Source organism: Gopherus flavomarginatus, chromosome 5, assembly GCF_025201925.1.
Source record: "Gopherus flavomarginatus isolate rGopFla2 chromosome 5, rGopFla2.mat.asm, whole genome shotgun sequence".
NCBI lineage: Eukaryota > Metazoa > Chordata > Testudines > Testudinidae > Gopherus > Gopherus flavomarginatus.
The window spans coordinates 91,449,254-91,475,511 of NC_066621.1; the positions used below are offsets into that span (position 1 = coordinate 91,449,254).

General features: G+C 46.7%; 1 protein-coding gene across 1 annotated transcript in view; it reads left to right on the plus strand.

Annotated features, from left to right (window-relative positions):
* GALNT16 (polypeptide N-acetylgalactosaminyltransferase 16) overlaps positions 1 to 26,258 on the plus strand; it is a 112,438-nt gene that overhangs the window by 76,784 nt on the left and 9,396 nt on the right. The window contains exons 4-14 of the mRNA XM_050953518.1: positions 608 to 675; positions 4,419 to 4,484; positions 5,662 to 5,783; positions 8,336 to 8,423; positions 10,085 to 10,169; positions 11,404 to 11,507; positions 15,854 to 15,980; positions 17,306 to 17,398; positions 19,737 to 19,820; positions 21,342 to 21,483; positions 24,062 to 24,178. Of these exons, the coding sequence (XP_050809475.1) occupies positions 608 to 675; positions 4,419 to 4,484; positions 5,662 to 5,783; positions 8,336 to 8,423; positions 10,085 to 10,169; positions 11,404 to 11,507; positions 15,854 to 15,980; positions 17,306 to 17,398; positions 19,737 to 19,820; positions 21,342 to 21,483; positions 24,062 to 24,178 (1,096 nt within the window). The remainder of the gene's footprint in view (positions 1 to 607; positions 676 to 4,418; positions 4,485 to 5,661; positions 5,784 to 8,335; positions 8,424 to 10,084; positions 10,170 to 11,403; positions 11,508 to 15,853; positions 15,981 to 17,305; positions 17,399 to 19,736; positions 19,821 to 21,341; positions 21,484 to 24,061; positions 24,179 to 26,258) is intronic.

The following is a 26,258-nucleotide window of genomic DNA, read 5'->3' on the forward strand; positions in this document are numbered from 1 at the left end:
GGAGCGCTGTGTCAGCCTGTCTCCCTAAACAGCTGGTGACAAGTGACCCCCTCATCTCTCCCTGAGAAGCGCTGTTTAACTCTTTAGAGTTCTGTTGGTCTCCAGGCAAAACAAGCTTGCATCTTCCTTCTAGACAGAATCCTTGAAGCTACCAGCTTGCCCTGTAGTTTTTCAAGTATATGCTGGGATGTATTTATCTAGAGCTATTGTTTCTTTGTGGTTTGCTTTTCCCACAGCTGCCTATTAAGTTAGGTCAATAAAGTCATATAAGAAATTTTAATAACCCACCATCTTCTACAGTAAGTTTACCTCACTGAACAGGTCATGGACAGTATTCATACCATTATCACATATCAGTATTCATAGAATAAATAAAAATCAGCTTCTTGTCCATCACACCCAGATTTAGGGTGACCAGACAGCAAGTGTGAAAAATCAGGATGGAGGTGGGGGGTAATAGGTGCCAATATAAGACAAAGCCCTGAATATTGGGAATGTCCCTGTAAAACTGGGGCATCTGGTCCCCCTACTCAGGTTACAAACAGTGCAAGCAAAAGCCTTTGTTTAATAATGGTGAGGTTCTTCTTTCCTTCTTGGATTCCTGCAGTGTTATGAACCGCACCCCTGCCAATCTCATTCAGGAGATCATTTTAGTGGATGACTTCAGCTCAGATCGTAAGTATCAATCCTCATTCTCTTTCTTTTGCTTTTCTCTCTCTTTAATTTTCTCCTTCACTCAGTCTGTTCTCTATCCCTCCCTTTCAAAGATTCTCTCTCTTGCTCACTTGCCAGTTGGCAAAAGAAGAAAGAACAGGGAAAGGAGAGAGGCTTTTCTGCACGTAGTTTAGCTTTCACCCATGGCAAAGAGGCCGTGTTTTCCTCTTTCCTGTTCTCCTTGTGTGAGGTTGGTAGTTCTGGCCAGGTTGCCAGAGTACCCAGTCTGGTCTTATTAACCACCTTTTTATGTGTTGTTTAACCCAAATATGGTGAGTGATGTAGGCCAGCAGTGTCTGATTAGATGGGTTAGAACAGAGGTTCTCAACCTATTTATTATTACCTGGGCCACAGGTTGAAAACCACAGTGCCCCCTCCCCCCCGACTCCTATGCTTACCGCCGCAGCCCACGCCCAGAGACCCCTCCACAGAGTGGGGCCAGGAGCGTACCCTACTGCGGGGCTGAGTGGCAGGGCAGCTCCGGACCCCACCATCGCACAGGGCAGCCTGGCAGCCCAGACCCTGCCATGCGCACCCTGAGGCCTTCAGCACAGAGCTAGGCTGCAGCTATATGCTAACTGGGCCGCAGGCAACCCATGGGCAGCGGGTTGAGAACCACTGTGTTAGAGAGAGAGACCACAGAGAACTGTTGCAAACTGTCATGTTCTACATTCAGACTGGCTTTTGCCCTGGGCCCAGGCTGGGATTGTCATGTACCTAGTGCATCCCTGGGGGTAGTTCTGGGTGAGATTTTGCTTCAAGAGGTACCTGACCTCCTCCAGCAACCTGGTGCAAAGCAGGAGTGTATGCTGCATGATCCTGGCTAGTTCCACAAACTAGTGGCTCTGCCCTGACTCCTCCATTCCACCTTTTGGGTAATTCATTCCCTTAAAGGCACTAGGAGATAGTAATCTATGCACTCCCCTGAGCACAGGGCTTCCCTTTGTTCCTGGCTATTGTATAGGGTGACCAGACAGCAAATGTGAAAAATCGGGATGGGGGTGGGGGATAATAGGAGCCTATATAAGAAAAAGACCCCAAAATCGGGACTGTCCCTATAAAATCTGGACATCCGGTCACCCTACTATTGTATGATGGAGTTGAGGTACAAGGGGCTTCCACAAGGGTCCAGGACAATCTCGCACGATGTTTATTATAATAACTAATTATGTCTTCAGACTATTTTTATAGTGTTTTATAGCATTTTGTAGTAAGGAAGTGATACTGGCTGCATTTACAGATAAATAGCTTTGCCCAAAATTTTCAAAAAGTGGCCACTGAGTTTGGGTGCCTGAGTTTTGAGAAGTGCTGAGCACCCACAACTCCAATTTGAGGCAATGGGAGCTGTGGGGCTCAGCACCTCTGTATCTCAAGTTGAGCACCTGACAATTCAATCCCAGATTCAGTTGCCACTTCTGCAAATGTTGGCCTCGAACAGCTTGAGGCCAGATTTTCAAAAGAGCTCAGCCAGAAACTCCCATTTAGGCCTCTAAATAAATGGCAAGATTATCAAAAGTGTCCATCTCCCAGATGCTCCCATTTGTGTCAGTGGTAGCTCTTGGGTGCTGAACACTTCTACAAATCTGGCCCTTGGTACTTCGGTTTCCCCAAGGACACAGAGGTTTGGGTCAGAGCTAGGAGGTGGATTTCTGGGCCCACTCTTGTTACATTCCTGGCGGGTGAGTAACCTGAATAGAGAGTCTTGCATTCACCTGAAATGGACCTGTCCGTTGCTGGGACACAGTCTTCCCTTATGACAGATGTCCAGCAATAAGTCAATAGTTTTTTACTCAAAAGCTCCTGCCACTACATTTGAATGATACAGCAGCTGCCAAGCTGCCCACAGAAGAGCAATATTTCAGAGTGTGTGTCCTTGAAAATGGAAAAAGAGATGCCAAGAGAAGCACTTTGGCTGGTGGCCTTAGCGTGTCTCTCCAGAGCACTGAGGCTGTGGGAGGATGATGACAAGCAAAGGGCTCTGCAAGATGCAGAAAAGTGCATGGGATAAAAGAACTGCTTGTGGGGGGAGGGAGGCGGAGAGGGCTCAGGGGAAATGGGCTTGTGATGGAAACTTTTGCCCCAGTGATATCTGTTAGTGCAGGACTTAGAATCATAGAATATCAGGGTTGGAAGGGACCTCAGGAGGTCATCTAGTGCAACCCCCTGCTCAAAGCAGGACCAATCCCCAACTAAATCATCCTAGCTAGGGCTTTGTCAAGCCCGACTTTAAAAACCTCTAAGGAAGGAGATTCCACTACCTCCCTAGGTAACACATTCCAGTGCTTCACCACCCTCCTAGTGAATAAGTTTTTCCTAATATCCAACCTAAACCTCCCTCACTGCAACTTGAGACCATTATTCCTTGTTCTGTCATCTGGTACCACTGAGAACAGTCTAGATTCATCCTCTTTGGAACCCCTTTTCAGGTAGTTGAAAGCAGCTCTCAAATCCCCCCTCATTCTTCTCTTCTGCAAACTAAACAATCCCAGTTCTCTCAGCCTCTCCTCATAAGTCATGTGCTCCATCACCCTACTCATTTTTGTTGCTCTCCGCTGGACTCTTTCCAGTTTTTCCACATCCTTCTTGTAGTGTGGGGCCCAAAACTGGACACAGCACTCCAGATGAGGCCTCACCAATGTCGAATAGAGGGAAATGATCAAGTCCCTCGATCTGCCAGCAATGCCCCTACTTATACAGCCCAAAATGCCATTAGCCTTCTGGGCAACAGGTGCACACTGTTGACTCATATCCAGCTTCTCGTCCACTGTAATCCCAGGTCCTTTTCTGCAGAACTGCTGCCTAGCCACTCGGTCCCTAGTCTGTAGCAGTGCATGGGATTCTTCCATCCTAAAGGCAGGACTCTGCACTTATCCTTGTTGAACCTTGTTAACTTGCCAAAGTATAGCCTGTGGACCAAATGTATCCCACAGAATTGTAGAGGGACTTCTGTGCCTCATCTCCTCTTTCATGTGGAGATGTGGCCTTCTGAGCCTACATGGCCCAGCATGCATTGCTCCACCGTGAGCTGAGCAAAAGGTCACTCTTACCAGATGCAGTCTGGGATGTGCAACCTTGGTGTTCTGTAATATATTTCATTTAATGCAAATTAGGTGTGACTTGGTCACCCAGCAAGTTGCCAGTTGGACATCCCTATATTAGACAGTGGAAAAGTGAACCCAAGGAAGATGGTTGAATCACCATGGCTTGGATTAAATAAAACTAAGCTGAAAACTATCCCAGGCAACAGATTGTAGGGAACAACCTTGCATGATCTAGTGGGTGGAGGAAATGGGGAGGAAATGGACTAGATCACCTAATAGAGTAGGTCTCTTTCCTCTCTAGCTTCTTGGATTCTCTGCACTTGCTCCCTGATGTCCCTCAGTTTCTCCTGCTCCCAATTCTACACCTACAGCATATGCCCCTTTGTTCTTCCACAGTTCTGAACTCAGACTGGCTGCAGCCTGAGCCCTTCAGCACATCTGGGGAGCTTTGGCTCAGCAGCCATGGAGGAGGACTGTCAAGTGAGCAGAGCTCTCTTGGGTGCACTTTAGACAATGGGATTAAGGCTATCGGGTTGATTAAAGTGATATTAAGTGAAAGCAGTGCTTTCCCTGCATGGAGACACATAAGAGCAGTTAATTGGAGCTGTCCACTGAAGCCAAATAATTTATGTATTTGTGCCAAATGTTTTCTCCTTTCCTAAGCTGAGGACTGCCAGCTCCTTACCAAGATCCCAAAGGTCAAGTGTCTACGCAACAGTCGGCGAGAAGGTTAGTGTGGAAAACTTTGCAGGTACCATCTGCTTGCAAAGTCACCCCTTCTGCCCTCCACTCCCCTAGATGCTATTTCTCATGGTTACAATTCATACTTGCAATAAAGGTGAAGCTTTTATTTCCCAATCTGGAGGCTCTGGCCAGAGAGATCCTGGGTTATCAATCCTCATGCTTCAGGGCATCTGTTGTTATTTTAAATATTTATGTTATAGTAGTGCCCACAGTCCCCAGTCAGGATCAGGACCCCATTGTGTTAGGAACATATAGGTAGACATGGTTCCTGACCTGAGAGAAGAAGACAATCAAATATTATACATTATATATACACACACAGAGTTGGGGAAAGCTAATATTTCATATATATAATACATCTACAAATCAAAATGTTGACTTTCCCTAGCTGTCCTAACAGTCCTTCCACCCAGCCATTTTGTGCTGTCTGATTTCTTATAGCCATCACAGCACAAGTGGGTCTTGAGAAGAGATTTGAAGGAGGCGAGGGTAGCGGCTTTACATGGGATCCCAAGCATCAGGGGGTGGTGTGGAAGATGGGGAGGCATTTGTGGGAAAGACTGGCATCATAAAAGAGAAGAGTGAAAAGCAGTGAGGGGCCCTGAAAGTCAGGACAAGAAGCTGGAGCTCAAAACACTGGAAGGGGTGAGGGAGCTAGGTGAGAGATTGAGAGATGAGGGTGATTAAGCAGAGTGACTGGCAAGGAAGGTGATTGTAGTAGCTGTGTTTTGCATGGACTGGAGGGAAGTGATGTAGGTGTCAGGGAGGCTGAAGAGGAGGAGGTTCCAGTAATCAAGACTGGAGGTTCAGAGGTGTGAACAGAAAAAATAAAAAAGCCCATGCCCCTAGCATGTCTCCTACTCCTGTGGTGGCATGGACCTGGCTAAGGCAGCTCTATGCCATCTAGGGAGGCCCCTCTGGTAGGGCTATTCCCTGGTCCAGTGGGCAGATCTGCTGGGTTTATGGCCCATTTACACTGTTAGAGCAGTGTAAAGAGTCCGGCTTGTCCTGGAGAATCAGGCTACACAAGGTGCAAGGCAGTGGAGAATTTTTATTTTCTCTACGTTGTTGAAGTTCAGGGCTTTCCCTCCCTAATCTCCCTGTCCTTTTACTCTCTGTCCTTTCCACTGTCTTCCCGTCTTCTGCCTGTTCCTCCTCTTAGGGCTGATTCGCTCTCGAGTGCGAGGGGCCGAGGTGGCGATGGCTGAGGTTCTCACCTTCCTGGACAGTCACTGTGAGGTGAACAGCGAGTGGCTGCAGCCGATGCTTCAGAGAGTGAAAGAGGTGAGACCCCCTCCCCCCATCATCTTTCTCATCTCACACAATCCCCACCAGGATTTAGCTTCTTTTTTTCTGGCTCTGCCAGGCAGCTGATAGACAGCACCGTGCACATTGTGAGCTTCAGCATCGAGAGCAAGCATCCAAATGCCTCCCTGTCAAACTCAGATGTTTTTAAGAGGAGTACAGAGCCTAAAATATCCAGTGCAACTGGCACCTGCTGTGTATTACTGAGACTCTTACTGCAGGGCCCCAGCACTTTCCTGTTGTGGGGATGGGAATGTTAATAGATGGGAGGGGAGATTCGTGAAAATCCTTGTGCCGCTGACTGCTACTTTAATCATCCTGGGTACTTCTTCCACATCTCCTCACATGTAGACAACACACACAACCTCTGCACGCACTTCTGCTCCCTTTCCACAACCCTCTTCCAACTGCTGAACCTTCCCCCCCGCCCAAGCCTCCTGCTTTTAACACCCTCTGCAACAAGCACTGGGCCCACAAAACCACTTCTCAACACAAAGTGCCCCCAGGACGTTCTTTCTGAGGTTCATTGGAGAAAGGATTAACCCCAGGGCAGATAGAGTGTAATATCAGACAGCAGTGTTGGCAGCTCTCGCCCTGAATTCGCCACGGGGTCGAAGGGAGGATGTGACAGTGCTGCTGAAAAACCTGTAGTGAAAGAGCAGGGGGGTGCAGAGGGGTACTGACCTCTCTGCCACCTGCAAGTGCTGCATTCTCCTTCTCTGAAGAAAGGAGTCCATGAAGTAATGGGGCCCAGGAGAGGAGTGGGAGGCACTTACGCTGCTGCACATTTCATGTGTCTGCTCAGTTTAGTGTCAAGGGGAGGAAGAAGGTGAAACTTTAGAACTTCTTTTTAAGCCTGCTCAATAAATCCTCCATCTCAGTAGCCCATAAATGTCGAGTTTACTTCTGCTTGGAAAGTCAAGCTCCTGGCAGGAGCAGCAGCAGCAGCACAGTGATGGAGTCTCTGCAGATGGGACTGAGTAGTTATTATCAGGGATGGATCTGAGCTGCAAAGTTTTTGGACCCTGATCCAATCTGTTTAGAGTTCAGGGCTGGCTTGAGCTAGGATTTTGGTTCAGCCCATCATAGATATAGGAGTCAGTTGCCATGTTCAGATCTAGGTCCAGGTTCAGATTCCAAACTTGTCCCGAATTTTGTAGCTGTTTCTGTCCGGAGGTTTGGTTCACATCTCTCTCTAGCTGTGAGGAGGCTGGAATGTCAGGCCACCTGGATAGATGGTAACAGAACACAGACCATAGAAGAGATGTGCTTCGACACTGCTGTTGACAGCGTCATGCAGTGGCAGAATTAACTCATGCCTGCCCTGTCAGTGTCGATGAAAAACCAAATGGCACACCCAGGCTCAAGGCCTGAGCACAGGCCACAGCAGAAAAAACTTGTTCTGAGGACAAGTGGCTGTGTGATCAGCAGGCTAGTAGTGACAGACAGATGGCTAGGTACCTCCATCATTACAGACTCTCTCAATTTTATTGTGAGTGTGGAGATAGCTGGTGTTTGTCTTAAAGCCTCAGCTCCTAGAGTCAAGAATCTCAGTTTTCTTTTAATACAAAGTAAATTTCTAGCACCCATGGTTGCAGAGAATAGCTTGAAAATGGGACTGGAGTGCTCCCTAAAGGTTCAAAAATCAGAAGGCAAATAAAAAGGACCCAATATTTCTTTATTTATTTTAAAAATCTCATTATTTCTAGGTCTGTCTCATTATTCTCAGGGACTATCAATCATCATGAGTAAATACTGTGTCTCCCTTTGTGGTTTATTAGTTGGCTATGTGGTTGTTTTGGGTTGGTAATGAGAATTAGTTTATTTTATTGGCCTTTTTGTTTTAAAAAAATCAAAAGAAGCCTGGATACTGAGGCCTTGGCTACACTGGCGCTTTACAGCGCTGCAACTTTCTCGCTCGGGGTGTGAAAAAACACCCCCCTGAGCGCAGCAAGTTACAGCGCTGTAAAGCGCCAGTGTAAACAGTGCCGCAGTGCTGGGAGCGCAGCTCCCAGTGCTGCAAGCTAATCCCCATGAGGAGGTGGAGTACCTGCAGCGCTGGGAGAGCTCTCTCCCAGCGCTGGCACCACGACCACACTCGCACTTCAAAGCGCTGCCGCGGGAGCGCTCCCGCAGCAGCGCTTTGGAGTTTCAAGTGTAACCAAGCCCTGATTCCTGCCTTTGTGACAGGGATATTAACCTTTGAAACTGGGACCCATGTCATGTGTTTGGGGCCAGGAAATAAAGAGCTGTCACTTACCACTGCTCCTGTGTGCTAAACGCATATTAAAAGAGGGCCCCTGTGTCATAGATATGAAGTTGAGCTGACAGTTTCCCTATCTATTGACATGTGCAGCAGCCATGGAGTCGTCACCCAGCTGCCACATGGGAGGTAATGAAGAGTTGCAATGTAATATGCTGATATATTCTCCCCTGTTGCGGTGTGCATAGCCTCATGTCTCTGATACCCTATTCTTTTGCCAGCCCCCCAAGAGAGGCCTGATTGTTCTCCCACTCTTCTGTTCTCACAGGATTATACCCGGGTGGTGAGTCCAATCATCGATGTGATCAGCCTGGATAATTTTGCCTACCTGGCAGCCTCAGCCGATCTGAGGGGAGGTGGGTAAGGCTAATGGCTGGGATAAGTTAGACCTGAGGGGAAGGTGGACAAGGACCAGCTAGTGAGTGGCAGCAGTAACAGTGCTCTGCTCTTTCTGTCCAGTGTGTTTTGCTGCTTGGAAGGAACAGCTCCAGTGGAGAAGAGGCCATGAAGCAACTTGGGGGTATGCAGAGAGGCTCTCCCCTCACTCTGTGTAACTGGTCCTGCATGTGGATGCTTCAGATACAAGGCAGTAGTTTTTTAGGACTGAAGGTGGCTCTCTAGGAAAGGTCTGCAGGCAGATTGCAGGCCAGGCAGGTATTCAGGAGAGGTGCCAGAGTCTGACCCTTACAATGCTCCCCTGCTTGCTCTCCAAAACTCACCACACACACACCTGCCCATCCCAAAGCATGCAGGCTAACATCACCCATCACCTGATGGATAAGTGATGCAAGCAATCCCCCTCCAGCTGATTAGCGCTCCTACTCAGCAGTGCCTAAACCCACCAATAGGTCCCTCAGGTTAGGACCCTAACCCAATCCCCTCTCCCAGCTGTCAAATCTGCCTGCACCCTCTCCATGATTCCCCCAGACAAATGCCACCATCAGCTGTTGAAACCCACTGGGATCACAGATAGACTCCTGTCAGATGCAGAGTCCTCCTGCCAGCGCACTGTGCTACGCAGACGTCAGAGCTTCCTTCTATCCATTGAAGAGCATCCCAAGGCCACACATCTGCCAAATCCTCCCACAGTAGCCCCTGAAAAACATTCTCAACTCTCTTCCTAGCTGTGAAACCCTTCCACTACCATCCCTTGCCCCCCAACGTCATCTGGATCAACTCTCTCTCCCTTTCAATGGTGAATCTCACCTACCAACACCTCCTCTCACCACCCTCCCTGCCTTTAGAACTCACCCAATTCATGGGTGTCCATTACCTGGCAGCATTTTAAGGTTTACTCATAGCTCAATTCAGAAACGTGGGACAACTCAACAAGTGATAGACTTGGGAAAACCAATGGTAATGCACTGGAGCCTTTGTTCCCAGAAATACGCCGTCATCCCACCAAGAGTGCTCATAACTTTGTCAGCCAAAGAGGCATAAGACGCACTGACCAGACTGCAACAGCCCTGATTATTGCCTCTTGCCCTGACAACACACTCCAGAAGATCTGGAAAGTAGTTGAGCACAGACAAGTATTGCTAAGGGAGGGGAGAGCCTGGAGGGACTCCAAATGGTACAGCAACATGTTTACATTTTGCTGCAATGTCAAAAGTTCTTGCTACTTTGAGGCATGTGTGGGGTAACCTTGGGACTTCTGCTCACTTGGGTTACTGGTGGCCTCATGCATTTGCAGGTCCAGTATGCCCGTCTGCTCCCTGCTGGTTGACGTGAAGGGTAGTACTTGCAAATCTGGTGTGGCACCTGCCACAGGCAGATGGGGTGGAGGGGGGGCAAAACAGGCACCCTCTCAATGAAGGCATGGGTCCGTTTCCAAGGCTAGTGGAAACCTGTGTATGCAAAATGGTCACCAGAACCAACCAAAATAAAAGGAGGTTTGCAGCATCCTGTTAGTTTAGTTGGTTGTTCCCCTGATGCTCTTGCTGCAGATTTCCTGAGTATTCTAGTGGCCAGCATTGTCATACTCTATTGGTATCCCTAGTGTTTCTTTTCTTCTCAGGGTTTGACTGGAGCCTTCACTTTAAGTGGGAGCAGATCCCTATAGAGCAGAAGATGTCCAGAACGGACCCAACCCAGTCCATAAGGTACCAGTCTCTGTTGGGCTTGTGCGGCCCTCTCTTTGAATGCCATTGTTAAGACTTCATCTTTGCATCAGGAGTGCACAAGAACTTGCCTTGTGAGGACAAGATACCATCGCAGTCACTGCAGATGCTGTGTGAGGCATTTGTCCTGTGAGATGTTTGAAGCAGTCATGTGACACGTGTGAAAGCTGTAATTTGTCAATTCGTTACTCCTTGAACAATGTAAAAAGTAATGATTTTAAGTTAAACGCATTTACGGACTGTTGCAGCCCATTCAATCTGTCTACTTACATGGCCCCTATCTCTCTAGTATCTGAGTGCCTCACAAACTAATGAATGTATCCTCTCGACAGCGTGTGCGGTTTGGTTGTGCTATTATCCCCTCTTATGGATAAAGAATTAAGGCACAGAGGCTGAACAACTTGCCTAATGTCACACAGGAAGTCAATGGCAAAGTTGGGAACCAAACCCAGTCCAAGGGCTTAACTACAGGATCATCCTTTTTTCCCAGCTTTGAATGTTCAAGTTTTGACTGAGATAGGGGCGGGGGCACATAGTGGCTTCTCTGTTGGCCAGTGTAGTCACTAGCTGGTTCACTACTGTGTACAGAGCTTTGAGAAAACTAAAGTGTGAAAAATGCTGACAAAACCCCCAAATTCTTGTCTATTTAGACAGCAAGATTCTTTAACTATAGCACATGGGAATTGGAAAGCATCCCTGTAAATAGTTTGTGAGCCCTGTAGCAGACCTCACTGTGTTTCATGTTTCCGAAACCACCAGAACCCTGACAGAACAGCATTGGGTATATGCAGCTGAGCCTTAGTAACAGTCCAGCAGTTGTTTGGACCCCACTGTGCCCATGTGGTTCCTTCATATTGAGAAAGTTGTGCAAAGAGCAAAAGACACAACACTAACCTTCTAAATACTGTGATAGAATCTAACAAGGGGAGGAAGGTGGGTCTGTTGGTGAAAGCACAAGACTTGGAGTCAGGAGATTTGTGTTGTATTCCCACCTCTGCTGCAATCTCATCATGTGATTGAGGTGAGGAACTATGTCTGGCCAAGTTTTCCTCATCTGTAAAATGGAGATAAGGATAATGGTGATGGACCAGGGTTACGGGGCTTAATTAATGAATGTTTCTAAAGTGTCTTGTGATCTTCAGATGAAAGATCCTGTGCAAGGACAAATTATGATTATTGTTTTGTTATGTATTTGCCCTTTCTTCCTTCTCTCCAGAACACCTGTCATAGCGGGAGGCATCTTTGTGATCGATAAGTCTTGGTTTAACCATCTGGGAAAATATGACACTCAGATGGACATCTGGGGAGGAGAGAATTTTGGTGAGTTGTGAAATTAGTCATTGCCCTCTCTTTCCCCACACCATCTCCCTCCTCACACAGAAAGTGACACCAGGAAATCTTTGTCAGACAAAATATGCTTTCCTGTGGGCATTTCACGTAATTAATATATTACTTGCATATAGATAGAACGCATTCCCAATCCACAGAAACACCCCACTCCAAAGATCTGTGTATCGGTGTAAGGTTCTAGACATCAGACAACCACAATGTCAGTCAGATCTATATTACTGGCTCATGTGTATATCAAAGATATAAGCTCTTTAAGATAGGGACCATCTTTTTGTTGTATGTGTGCACAGTGCCTAACAGGACAGGGTCTTGATCCTGGAGTAGGGCCTTCTGGTGCTACAGAAATACACATAAATAACAATAACATCTGTGGTACTTAACATCAGATCTTCAGGAGAGATTCTCTTTCCTGATCCATTCCATAGTCTCATAAGTCTTCCAATGGAACATCACCACCATTCAATCTTTCTATAGACATCCCTTCTTCCCCTAATAAAGGTGAGTTCTTATCCCATGACAGTGGCTTTGAAATGCTGTGTTCCTAATATGTCAGGCCTCTTTGGGAGGGGAAGCTGGGTGCCGATATTCATAAACTGCATGAGACTCTTAAACTGGGACTGAGCTCTAAACCCTCTGAGGAATATCTTCCCAGGTACTGTTATTTCACATAGCAAAGCTCTGAAACCTGCTTCCCCAGTACTACCAGAGGTGACAATTCGAGGCATCTTTTTCTCCCAAATTAGATGCCTTATGCTGTAGAATCATCACATGTAAGTGAGGTTTAGAGAGAGCAGCAGAACTGAAAAGAAGAGCACAGAGAAATCAAGTATTTGGGACTCCATTAAAATGAATTGCTGGTGAGGGAGAGTGGAATTAAAATAACTAATTTACTTGTCTTTCCTGTTAACGGAAATGAATCTGTACATATCTCTTTCTGTGTTTCAATACCTCTTGTAGTAATAAAACCGCTCCCTCTGGCCTGACTCTCTGGAACTAGAAAGTGATTTTGCTCACTATTTGAGCAGTTCCAAGCATGGCTTGCCTGCAGTACATGTTACTTGGGATTACCTAAGGAGCTTAGAAGAGTATTTTCCATTAGACGGAGGGAACCCTCTCTAAGACACATTGGAAATGATGATCTGTCAGAATTCAGACGTGAAACTAGGAGGATCATTAAGAATATGATAAAGCTGCCACAAATGTATTCTGTTTGCATTATTAATTAAGTTGCAGATAAATTCCCTTTAAAAGAATAATGCATCCCGTGCTTTCAGCTTCTGAAAGGATAAACTAGGAATGAGGAAAACAAAGTTGTGAGGTGGAATCTTTGTTGTAAAGATCTGATGGGGGGTTACTCAATACTATATTTCTTCAGACTTCCATAAGCCTCTGTTGGTGCTCATCTCATAAATTAAAATACAATATAAAACTCATTCCTCCTTGACACATAAATTATATATCCATTAGATAATAGGAGGATAATACAATAGAAAATGGGAATGGATATTTTTCATTTTTGTTTTGTTTATCGAAAACCAGGTTTTTGGTATATGAAAAATCTTGGTAATATTTTTATAATTTTTTTTATTAAAAATGCCACATTTTTTCATGAAAAACAAAATATTTTAATGTCAACCATTTTTTTGTGGATTTTTTTTTACTTGTGAGTGAGCAGGGTTAAAAAGGAGGCAGACTATGGCAGGCAAGTGCATATCCGAAGGGATATGGTAAAAGTGTGCTTCACTACACTCTCCCCTACAAAATCATGCTCCAACTAGGAGACAGGAGTAACTTAGTAGCTGGATGCAAGCGCTCCAAGCAAGTTTGCATGGCAGCGAGATGTTGGGGGTGTGATTCCCAGCTTGAGGACACATACCCACACTAGCTCTGATCAAGCTAGCAATAGAGTGTAGCCATGGCAACATGAGCAGTGGGAGGGATTAGTCACCCTCAGTACGTACACATCCAAGACCACAGGCATCTACTTGGGGCTGCTAGCCACTCCAGCCATTCATGCAGTTGCAGCTACATTATTTTTAGCACACTAGGTTGATCAAAGCTAGCATGGGTATTGTCTCCTGAAGCCAGGCCTCACATTCTCCTCTCTAAGTGTAAGCGTACCCTTAGCTGGTAAAAGTCTCTTAGGGGAAGTGGAGAAACTCACAGTGCTTGAATCATCTAAAACTGCAAAGCACTTGGAAACATACAGTACATAAAAATCCAACATATTCCCCAGGGCATGGGCTAAATCACCTAGTAGCTCTTCTCCGGCTCCAATTTCTGTTCCATATTTGAAGGAAATAAATCAGAATAAAATGATGTATTGTTGTGTGAACTGCATCATCTTTTTGTCCTTTTTGCCTGCCTTCAGGGATCCCGCTGCTTTATGGATATGGAATAGATACACTCTGTGTGTGTGTGTGTGTGTGTGTGTGTGTGTGTGTGTGTGTGTGTGTGTGTGTGCGCGCGCATTTGCATCCGTCTGCATCCACCTAGAATTGAGAACTGTCTTGAAACCCATACATCAGGTTAACCAAACAAAAATGGATATGTTTGATATAGTTATTAGATGCAGCCTGGCCCAGAATGAGTTAGAACCTAGTTCCAGGAGTGTAAAAGCCTGTTGGACACAATCCCAAAAGAAACGTATAGCCTGGCTTTTTTCAAAAACCTTCCCTGCCTATGAGACTGGGGAGCTTTCTTCTGCTACTTGTCTCTCAACTGATCCCTGTTGGGCACAGACTGTCTGGGATGTGTGAGAGGGATCAAAAGATAGCAGTGAAAATGTGACTTATTAACATTTTCTCCTTTACTCAGAGGCAGAAGTAGAAACCATTTAAAAAACAAATAACCCACTCGTGTTAAGCAATCCCAAAGGAGCTGGACTGGCAATCTTGTATCTCCTGCCCCATGGCCTGAGGAAGACCCCAGGCAAGTAAAGTTTTTGAAGGAGAATCTATATGATCTGAAGTCTCTAGAGGGCCCTATTGTTGGAGAGAATCTTATGCAAATTTCTCCAACTCCCCAGTTGACTTTTTTGCCTATTACCCTTCCTCTTTTGTTGCTTTCATCTCCACATGAAGCGCAAGTGAGGAACCCATCCAGTGTGGCACAGCGATTAAACTCAGGGGGGGACGACAACGGACAGACTCTTAATCCTTAACAAGGGCCTGTCTCATCTGTGATGCAAATGAGCTTCTGCACATCAAAGCCCCTGTGTTCCTACAATTCTTTAACAAAATGTTGAATTTGACTTCAAGATCAGTTGAGTTTCTGCAAGTGCTCTGTGTGTGTGTGTTTCTCTCAAATAAACTGGACTGAATTCTGCTCTTGGGAGAGGTAACTTTGAGCTGCAGCCCAGTGTTTTCACTCCTCTACCATTTTTGGCAGAGCCAAGTGAGTTGGGAGCATTATAATGAGATGGTGTGATACAACTGAAACATTAATGTGAGATGTACCACAGCTGCTGGGATTCCAGGGGCCAGGAGAGGAGAAGAGCAGGGGAGATATGGTGTTTAGATGGGCAGTGGTGGCCAAACTTTGCCATGGCGAGGGGACACAAGCACCTGAGCTAAGTAGACATATTTAATTGATATACATAAATCTGATCAGCTGGGTTGTTGCCCTGAAATTAGAGGGAGAGAGTAGCCATGGCCCACACTTGGCAACTGTGTATGATATGTTCTGCTTTGAAACTGTACTCCAGGGTAATGTCAGTGGGGGTGTGGCAAAGGGAGCAGGACTCCAGGCATGGACTGCTTAAGTAAACCAAAGCACCACCCTGACTCCTCTTCTCTCTGTCAGTTCCTATTATCTCTCATATATCCATCCTTTCCCTAAATCTGTTCCTTTTCTCCCATGCACCCACTCTTGGCACCCATTCTGACTTCTTCAGGGGTGTCTGTTTTCCTGGGGTAGCCCCATCTCTTGTAGACAGGGCTTGTGGGCCACTGAAGTCCAGTGTAATGTCAACAACATCTGTTGCCAGAAGCCATTCTAAGTGTCTGGCAGCCACAAGGCCCAGGATAATGAGTAGGTCTCTTGTTAAAGGGATGGTCTCAGAGAGAGGAGAGGGACAGGAGGAAGGTTGGGAACTCTGAGGATCAACTCAATTATAACAAAGAGAGACAGGTTCTCTTTCCATCAATTCATCCTTCCTGGTTTTACCGTGGACTGTGTCTATGGCATCTACGCCGAGAAAGGAGGCAAAGCCATTCAGGGGCAGTGTATGAGGTGGCTTTTTTCTTGGTATTCTAGGAAGTTTTACCTGTATTGCTTGTCTGGCTGTACATTCTGATGCTCGGGATCTCTTCCAGAGCTCTCCTTCCGAGTATGGATGTGCGGTGGCAGCTTGGAGATTGTTCCCTGCAGTCGAGTTGGCCATGTGTTCAGGAAACGCCACCCCTATGACTTTCCAGAGGGCAATGCACTGACCTATATCAAGTAGGTGTTGGGATATCGCAATGGCAGATGAATCATCTTGATATTTAGCATGTCTAAGTAATCCTATATCTTTCTTTCCCCCTTTCCCTTTTTTTCACCTGGGGATTCAGGGAGGATGGCACGTGGTTGAACATTTAACAAGATTCAGCCTGAAACCTCCTGCCAAGGCAAAGAAATGGTGCAGATGCCCACTGCATAAAGCATATCCCCTTCCTCTGGAATGCTAACCCAGAAGGACATATCCTCAGCGTCCCTAGGAATCCCAGTCCTGGGTATTCCTGGCCCCGTCCATCTCCTTCCTTCCAGCTGAACCTGCCACAGGACTCAGCAGTTCTTTGTCACATTTTTTGTTACTGATTAGGAGATAGCACATGAGAGTTGCAGGTCCAGATGTACCACAGAGATGTATCTGTTATGAGAAGAGCCACATGGGCAGCTTCCATTGTAGCAGAGAGGGGAAGAGAATAAAAATGAGAGAAGTTGGTAGATGCTTTGGGAGGGAGAAAGAGGTTGTTACAAAAAAAACAAAGAGTGATATTGGTCTGTGACTAGTGACAAAGGGCACATCTGGACAGGGACAAAAGTGAATTAAGCTAAAGTGAACTAAGGCCACCTCACTTCTAAATGAGAGTGTCCACACAGGCTTAATGCACTTTAACACTCTTTAACTTCACACCTTTAGAGTTGGTCTGTGCTTAAAATTTAGGTCAATATAGGTACATCAGTCAGAGGTGAGAAAAATCCACACCCCTGACCAATATAGCTATGCTGACCTAACCTCCAGGGTCTGCACAACTAGATAGACAGAAGAATGCTTCCGTTGACTTAGCTACAGTTGCTCGGGGAGGTGGATTACCTACAGTGATGGAAAAACCCCGTCCGTCAGTGTAGGTTGCGTCTACACTGTGAGGTTACGCTGGCATAGCTGTTGTGATGACTTAACTTTCCTGAGACCTGGTCTACACTTAAAAGTTAGGTTAATATAGCTACACCCCTGACTAATGCAGCTATACCAACCTAACCCCTAGTGTAGGTGCAGCTGTGTGGACAGAAAGGATTTTCCATTGGCAAAGCTACTGTCATTTGGGAAGGTACTTTTCCTACACAGCCAGAAAAACCCCTTCCATCATCTTGGGCTGCATCTAGGTTGCACTGGCAGAGCTACGGTGCCGTAGCTATGTCAGTATACTCTCCATAGTGTAGACATACCCTGAGTGTCTCCATGAGCACGTTCCTAAGTTGCCAATGTTCCTTTATCTCCAGCTCTTGGGGGAGCTGCCGTGAGGTACTAGCACTCAGCATAGCTTCTCCTTGCCCACCTGCAGGAACACCAAACGCACAGCAGAGGTGTGGATGGATGAGTACAAACAGTACTACTACGAGGCCCGGCCTTCTGCCATCGGGAAGTCATTTGGAAGGTAAGCAGTCCCTGAGCCTGGCCCGCAGCCTTCCTGCTAATCGGTTTGTTCACTGGAAATTGCTTTTGCATTTTCACTAGGAGAGGGTAGGGAAAGGCTAAGGGCAAAGATGCCCTGCCCAGCGCTATCTCAGAACCACAGCTCAAATGGCTAGTTAACAAGATTTACTTTTAATTTACTTTATTTTAAATGGCAACATATGTCCTTCCTCCCCTGCAGTGCCCTACTTAACTTACTCTAGCATACAAGCCCAGAGGGACCCTTAATGAAATTAAAAGGCAACACATTAAGTGGATAGAAGAAAAACACGTTTTTTTACACAGCATGTAACCAGTCTATGGAGGTCTGAGCTGAGCAGGTAACTGATCAGACATTCCTGTGCTTATGCTGCATCCAGAGCCAATGGGACTGGCTTTTACTGGTATGAATGGCCATTAGGCATTAGGGTTAGGCAGGCTGGCAGCCCCACAAAAACCAACTATAGGTCAGGGTCACATAGGTGTGGGCAGAGGGGAAGTTGCAACAAAAATAGTGAACTTTCCAAAGAAATTTAAAAACCTAAGGCATATTTATGAACTAGGAGAGTACCATGAAGCCAAACATACCTCCGTATGTATCAGTCTATGGACAGCACATTGATATTACTGCATTGGCTTCGGAGATCCCTGTTTATGGTTGTCTCTTGGACACACATATGTTCGATACTGATGTATCTCCTGTATGCAGTGAGCTCTGTAGATTCAACATGATGTAAGCGCCACTCTGTGTTTTACATCATGTTTTATTTCTCATAAATTAATAAATGATCTTTTAAAAATGTCTTTGCCTGCCTAACATTTATCCGTCTCTGGTCTGGCCTGAGTGCGGCCCTTGGACCAGAGCCCAAACACAAGTCCAATCCCAGGTCCTCTGCTGCCTGTCTGTGATGGAGAGCTCTCTGTTGCATGGGGTGCAGGAGCCTCCATGAGCCCTCTGGGGCCAAAGCCTGCAGCACCCTTCATGCAGATCTCCTAATGGCTTCAGTGGCAGCTTTGTGTGAATAAAAGCTGAGTCAGGGCTGCAGGATTTGGCCCTCAATAACTACATAACGTATAGTAATGGCTTTGTAATGCTAACATGTACTTTTAGAAGGCTTATGTCACTGGTTAAAGGAACACCGTCAAGGTTAATTGGGCCCCATATGTGACCTGCTTCCTCACCAGTTATATCAGTTTATAAGATCTATATAGTTCTTTATAAGGTATGGGCTGTATTATGGCTGCTCCCAGTTGGGTCCCTGAGGATGGCAGGAGAAAGAGGATGCATAAAAACAGATTATTTCCCCTCCACTCACCACACCCACAGAGGGTGAGTATATGGATGAGAGGGAACCACTAGCTCTGCCAGCAGGATCACACACCCCAAGGGAGGAATGTTTGACTGGGCTGGATGTGGGACCAGAGCCCTGTTCCCTCCCCATTCCTGCACACCAGCTAGAGCCAAGAGAATCGTCTGTGGAGGGGCGTGCACTGAACACCTTTAGTACAGGGCTATGGAGTGCAGCAGCAGAGCACAGTCCCTTCCCTCCCCCACCAACCATATGGAGACATTATGCCCCCAGTGCTTTGTGCCTTCTCCACTACTCAAGCACTATGGCTGCTCATCTGCCCCAGGCCAATAGAGTACCCTGGTCTGTAAGAGCCATAATTTAACCCTTGATGTATTCTTTCCTTTAGAACAAAAGCTTCACTACTCCTCTTCCAGGGAAAACAAAATCAGTGCCAAATGACAACTCCTGAGCTAATGGACACTGATAAGCCAGTGCATGCAGCACAGCCATAAGGAGCCCTAGAGTGACAATGCAGTTGTTTTTTAAAGTGACCATTTACATTTAAAGTTTCCAAGGAGTCATTGTAAACACAGGAAAAAATCTATTACAAAAATGATTAAACACATCCTTGATCATTTGTAGTCACCTGTTTCGTTTCCCAGCGGTTGTCTGAGTCTCTCTCTTACAATAGAGCTCCACAGGGACACACAACAGTGAAGCCACCTTCTCAGCTCTCCAGTGGTGCCACTGTGCTGTGTTGTTTTTCCCTGAGCTAGAGGAAGTGCAAGAAATTGCCAGTGTGTGTGTTCGTTTCTTCAGTCCCACATCGGGAGGCCCCTGCACTCACCCCTCCTTGTCTCCCACTTTTTCAATGTCCCTGCTCTGCCCCCATCACATTGGCCAGAGGCCAAGGATAAGGGGGTAACGTTATACAGCTTCACACATCCCTAAAACTAGCCCTGCCCTCGCTGTTACCCCATATCGTCTCCATTCACTGTATCATTCTGAACAACATGCTTTTGTTTCCAGTATTGCAGACCGCATGGAGCAACGCAGGAAACTAAACTGTAAATCCTTCCAGTGGTACCTGGAGAATGTCTACCCAGAGCTCAAGTGAGTTAATCCTCAACTCTTAGAAAGCTGGAAACCAGCTCTCTGAAAGGATGTGGGAGGTAGGCCAGGGAGGAAAGCACTAGCCTCAGAATTGGGGAAGATCTGTGGCAGCTGGGAAGTAGGAAGTCAGAACTCTCATGTTCAGAGTAAATCCTGCTCACCTCTCTCTTTTTGGTGAGAAACCCTCCTTGATTTGCTGGCCTGCACTTCCACTTGACCTTCCACCAGTTCCAGCTTGGACATTTGAGCTGGGAAAAGGGAGGTGGAAAAGGATCTCTGGGAGGGAAGTGGGGAGAGGTGCAGCCAGCAGGCGGGCAGGTAGGATAGAGCACATTTTTGGGAGAGGGAAGGCATGGCAAGAGCAGGTGTTTTTGTGGAATAGAGAGCTCTGTTAGGAGACCTTCAGGAAGCCAGGTGGGGCAGCATCCATTGTTCGTAGGGAGAGAGGACATGCAGTCAAAGGAAGTCAGGATGTGTGTTGATGGGAGAAGAGCTGCAGACTAACATACCTCTGGAAATGAGTCTGTTAAGATCTTAAAGCTCTGTTGTGTGAATGCCTGTTTCTGAATTTCCGGTGCCTCAGGGATCTGAAATAAAGCGACTTGTTAAGGTATTGTTTGTATACGAGCTTATGGCATTGCTGGAAGCATGGAGTACAGCTCCCTCTAATATAAGGCTCCAGCATTTTTGCTGCGCACTGTACTGAAGTCCAGGGCCAGATTAACCATTAGACCCAATAGGCCCCTGGAGTCCCAGTGGCATAATTACATTCAGCCTGGAGCCCCAAGGAACAAACTACATGGAATTGGGTCTGCCTCAGTGCTTAGATTTGAGATTTTCAAGGAAAACCCCAGATTCTGTAGCAACTGGTCTTTGTGAACTGGTACCTGGCACTCTTCCTTCTGAGTCAGTACTGAACCAGTGCCCTAGCCCCGTGTTAGTGAGCAGCCATGTCTACACTAGGGCTTTGTTATTAGACCATGTTAGCTAACACATTCTACCAACACCCCTTTAAATCCTAGTCTAGACAAAACCTGTGACTCAGTAGGGTTAGATGACGGTGGTTAAAAAGTAAGTAGCCAGCTAGAGCCCTGTCTACACTAGTGCTAGTTGCTACCACAGTGGAGATGAACTGGTGGTAGCAACGGGAAAATTTGGGGCAGGGGAGGCTAGCATAGACAGAGCTTTTTGCTTGAGGTGCTGTCTGTCAGAGGAGATGCAACACTGAAGTCCTATCTCCTTGGGGATATTAAGGATCCCCCAGCACTTTTTGAAAGTAAGGGATACTAACTCAGAGTTCTGGCCAAATCCTAACTCACATTCTGCTTCCTGAAATTCCCTCAGACATTTCTATTGGATATAATATTCTTCATTTGCTGGCCCCCACTATTGTGCTGTGTTCCACTCTAGAGGCGGACACATTTCAGTGGTGGTTGGAGTAATCTCGATAGAAATATGTACAGTGCATCAAGACACTTCTGGCTATAAGGTGCCATGCGAATCTTGTCGTTTTTCTCTCAGGGTTCCTGAAAAGGAGCTGGTTCCTGGGATTATCAGACAAGGAGGACATTGCCTGGAGTCTTGGGGCCAGGACACAGCAGGAAATTCTGTGGCTGGTGTGGGAGGCTGCAAAGGGACAGTGAGCAATCCCCCTGTCAGCCAGGTGAGGCAGGCTTGAATTTGGCTCTTTACTCCTGTTTGCTGCATTTTAGCAGCTTTGACACAATGGTACTGGGAGGATAAATGTTAGGAAAGGTGTGTGTGTGATCTTCAGCATGTCGGAGACCCTCGGCAGTGTGTCCTGGCAGTCGGCAGTAGCTGCTTCTGCACAGCCTTATAATAAGTTACAGTCTCTCTACTGTAGGGGGTGGACAGCATGTGAGTCAGAGTTTGACAATGTGGCCCATAATGAAACCACTCAGATTAAGCTGAAGCATTGCATGCTGGGACTTGTGTTCTCCACTGGCCACATATCTGTTTCCAAGCTGAGGTGGCCTCAGGTGTCTCCATTTTATGCAAATTCGATGCGGGCCTTAGGCTTCATGGCAAATTGTTACCATGGCCCTCAGTTTGACAAAGTTTGGGTGCTCCTGATCTACTGTATTAGATATAGATTCATATAATATAGTGGGATGGACATTAATGGACATATTCAGATTCACAGGCAATACTCCATTAACCCTTGAGTGCTACAGTGTGCACTCAGGAGTTGAGCTACTTCTCATTCTCTCTGCCTATCTCATCCCTATAGTGCAAAATACAGTAAAGAAGGGGCACATTATTCCCGCCAAAGGTGAGCAGCACTAGGGTTCATGCATTACACTGGAGCATTTGGCCTGGGTCCATAGGAGCTTACAGACACCACTTTCTGGGCACAGTACAAACATTCACAGGATTTTGAAGTGGTTAATATACTCTTAACTGGCACAGACGCTGGTGGAAATTGAAATCTTTGCTATAATTACTGGAAGAATATATTTAAATACTGATTCAGGAATGTAAGTTTGCACTTAAATAAAAATGTTTAAAGTACCTTTTAAAGCAGTGTTTGTAAGGGGCAGTGTCTGGTTAAAAAGCAGTTTTTAAAGAAACCCCATTTCTTTATGTTACTAATAACACTGAACATGAATGAAACGTAAATAATTTTCCAGTGCTAGCAATTGCAGCCCTGCTACCAAGTGGCATGCTACCAGAGCCATCATAGATCCTCCCCCTGCTACCCCACAATCGGTGTGGATCTGCAGGCTGTGCATTTGCAGGCCCCACAACTTGTTCCATGGCAGGGGACAAACCAAAGAAAGAACTTTTCCAAAAGCTACATTCTGGATCAGATTTGACCCAACACTGTCCTCTTTAAATAAAATCATACCAAAGCACAATTCTAATCTGAGAAGTGATTTAGTAAACCGGCATTCTGGGAGGCAGTTTGTCTCTCACTGTCTCCAGAGCAGACACACCCAGGTTAGGAGAAAAAGATGTGTGGGTTTTTTCCTAGCTGCCAGCACTGCAAACTCCATCTGGGGTCTGAAAGTAATGCACGTCACCACAAGTAACAGAGATTCTCTAAGCCAGAATCTGTCCTTGATAGACTTGCTCAGGTGTAGCTGAGGGGAGAATTTGGTTCTGCAGTTGGAGTTTAGCTAATAACTCTGCTGATGATGGGCGAGCCAGACTAGAACTCAGGTCCCGCTCCTGAAGTTGTGTTGGCTCCACCGGCCTAACAAAATGTAAGATATAGGGGGAGAGAATATTTGTCACTAAAAGTCAGCAAATAATACTTAGAGGGAAAAGATCTGTTAAGGAAGAAGATGCCATTTTGACAGTGACTTTTCAGAGTAAAGCCACACTTTTTGATAAGCAGCCAGGACCCCAGCTGCTGTAAATTGGCATAGTCCCCATCACTTCAATGGGGGACTACATTACACCAGCCCGAGATCTTCTCATTTGACAACCTTGCTACAGCGGGGACGGAGGCTGAGCAAACAAAGATCCCAGTATGCTATTTCATGCCAGCAAATGCTCATTCACATCTGTTATCTGTTGGGAACAAGTTTGCAGCTAGCATCCAACATGCCATTTAATCAGACTCGCTGTGCCATTTCACCATTGTTTGAAGTCACTGAAATGTATTTCACTTGGTTCCTCTGCTGGGCCACCGTCCCAGTGAATAATAACCTTAATACTTGATGGGGTGGGTGTCTATCAAGTGGCAGGAGAGATCAATGCAATGGCTTATTTTCTGTGGATGTGTGTGTGCTGTATGGAAGTGTGTGGGTTAAATGTATGTGTTTTGCCTAACTTGATAAACTGTCTGTTGTCCACAATGGACAATCACTGTTAACTCCTGGGAGAAGTAGGCAGTGAATTTGCCTATTATGTAAAATAATCAGAAACTGTTGCCCATTACCACAATTAGGGGACAGGGTCCTACCTGCTTTGCAGGCCAGTAGAACCCTGATTATGGAAGGGTGCTGTGCAGGGAGACTCTTGGAACCCATGGATGATCTGACTATTGGAAGCCAGCCAGGCAGGTTTTGAAGTTCCCATGTCAGGGTTCCCCAAACCTGAACACAGACTTCAAAGCCTGGTGTCAGACCTGCCCAGGATCTGCCAACTCAGTCCATGGGAGTCTCTTCTCTGGTAAAGACTGAGTGAGGACTCCAGGATTTGGCTCATTTTTTCTGTTATATCATTGCTACCATAATGATGGAATCTGTATCTTTTTGTTTTCTCCTCCACAGGAGTGGGTCTTCAGTGACCCTTTAATTAGACAGCAGGACAAATGTCTCTCCATCACCTCCTTCTCCACTGGATCTCAGATTACACTGGAAGCATGCAATCAGAAAGATGGCAGACAGGTATTGTACTGCCTTTGTAATGCTGTCACTGTCCCATGTTGGTATTAGTGCCGCCTAAAGACAAGAATTAGCACTGGCAAGGTGACCATATAAACTAAAAGGTCTCTTCCATCTCTAGATTCTAGGATTCATCCCTCACATGTACATCTCTTGTCTTTCATAAACTCTGATGTGACCCTTCCCCTTACCAGGGATGGGATACAGATCACATTGCTCTGAGATACCCAAGGGAAGTGGTGAACACATCATCATTTACTTATTTGGGGATATGTAAAATGTGCTTATCACTCAAAGCTGAGCTTGCCTCTTGGGGCAGGGAGACAGGTGCCTCACACAGCCAGGACCAAACTGGGTTTGAGGCCTGAGTTGTTAACTGGACTGGACAAAGCACAATAAGGGAACAATCCTGCACTGCTAAAAAATGAATGGACTTGATGACTTATTAGGGCTCTTCTATTCCTGACTTCTGTGCTTCCCTCAGCAGTGAGGGAGAACAAGCATTGCATTGTCCAGGGCTGTGCTGGCATCTCTGCTAAGGTACCTATTGCCTTGGGAGCCCAGAGGCATGAAGCTGCATAGCCTATGACCAGTCCCCAGCACCATCTGCTCTAAAGTACTACATGTGTCTGAATTTAGCCCTTGACAAAAGGAAAGTGATTTTAAAAGCATCTGAAATTCAGCCAGGCCCGTCGATGGGAACCATAAAATAGATGTCTCCAGAGAGTTGGTTAATGCAGGAGTCTCTCGAAGAGCGGTCACTGGGAATACGCTGGGACAGCTCTCACTGTTGAAATTAACCCTGCAAGAATAACCCAAGAGGGCTGTACTTTCCTGGGTCTTTCCCTCTCTGGGCGACCAGAGACACCCCTAGCTGTGTAATTAGGTTACTCAGCTCTCCGTAAGTGCATTACTGAGTCCTCCTCCCAGTAGTAGAGAGGATCCTGGCAGCTGCCAAGATCATCAACCACCCCCTCCTCCAGGGAGGGCAGAACTGAGGGAGCAGTGGGGCCTAGCACCCTCACAATGGCAATATTGTGGGGGCTGATCTAGGTTTCCCTCCCCACAGTATTTCCTCTGTACCTAGGGAGAGTGCACGACAGGGCTGCCCAGACCTTGTTCCTCTTCTGGCTCACCCCCATCCCCTTGGCTCCAAGAGGTGGGGACCGGAGCTGGGTTGGGTGGAGAAGGGCAGCAGGGTGGAGCTGCATCATTTCTGGGGTGGTGGTAGGAGAGAAAGGGGACAGGCTGTTTCCTCACCAGGGTTAAAGCTGGGGCAAGGAGCAGGATGTCGGGTGTCCTGGGTGTCTGGGATGAGGGAGCAGGGACACCGTGCTGCCACAGCCACCCTAACCATCTGCTTCCTGTGCCACACGTCTCCGAGGCCAAGATGAGTGCCTGCCCTGCCACCCTCCCCCCCCACTTCAGCTGCCTTTGAACCACTTGTCTGCAGTTGCGAAGTCCAGATCCTGAAAAGTCCAAATCTCTTCCTCCCCATTCACCACAGCCTTCTGCTGAGGGCACTAACAGAGAACATGTTCCTTGAGGCTCACCCTCAGACACCTTCAGTGGTGAACATCCCCCTGTTCCTACCATCTTCTTCCAAGATATTATCTGTGTTGTCTAGGACCACCCTTGTCAACACTAGAGGGCAACAGAGTTCTCTTACTTTGCTCTTCTCCTTCCCCTCTCACAATTCTCTTTCCTCTACTCTGCCCTCTTGGCTCTGCCACCTTACAGGGGGTCAGAGTGCTGCTGCTGAGCCTGGGGCCACACAGCCCACCCCCAGCTCTCCTCCTTGTTTGACTGGCAAGACACTTGATGCCCAGGTTGCACCCTTCTTGTCCTGGACTTCTGGGTAACAGGATTTTTTCCAGCCTTCTGGGAACTATATTTGAACCTAGTGGTGCCAATACAATGTATACCTTTCAACACAGTCCCCAGCCTTGACTATGTTAGAGGACATGGGAGTGCAGTAGGGTGACTTTGCTCAGTGCATCTTTCCCATCTCATTCTGCTCTTTAGTGCTTACAGTACTGAAAAGTTATCAGGTAGCTGACAGCTGGAAACTGGGTTAGGAAGG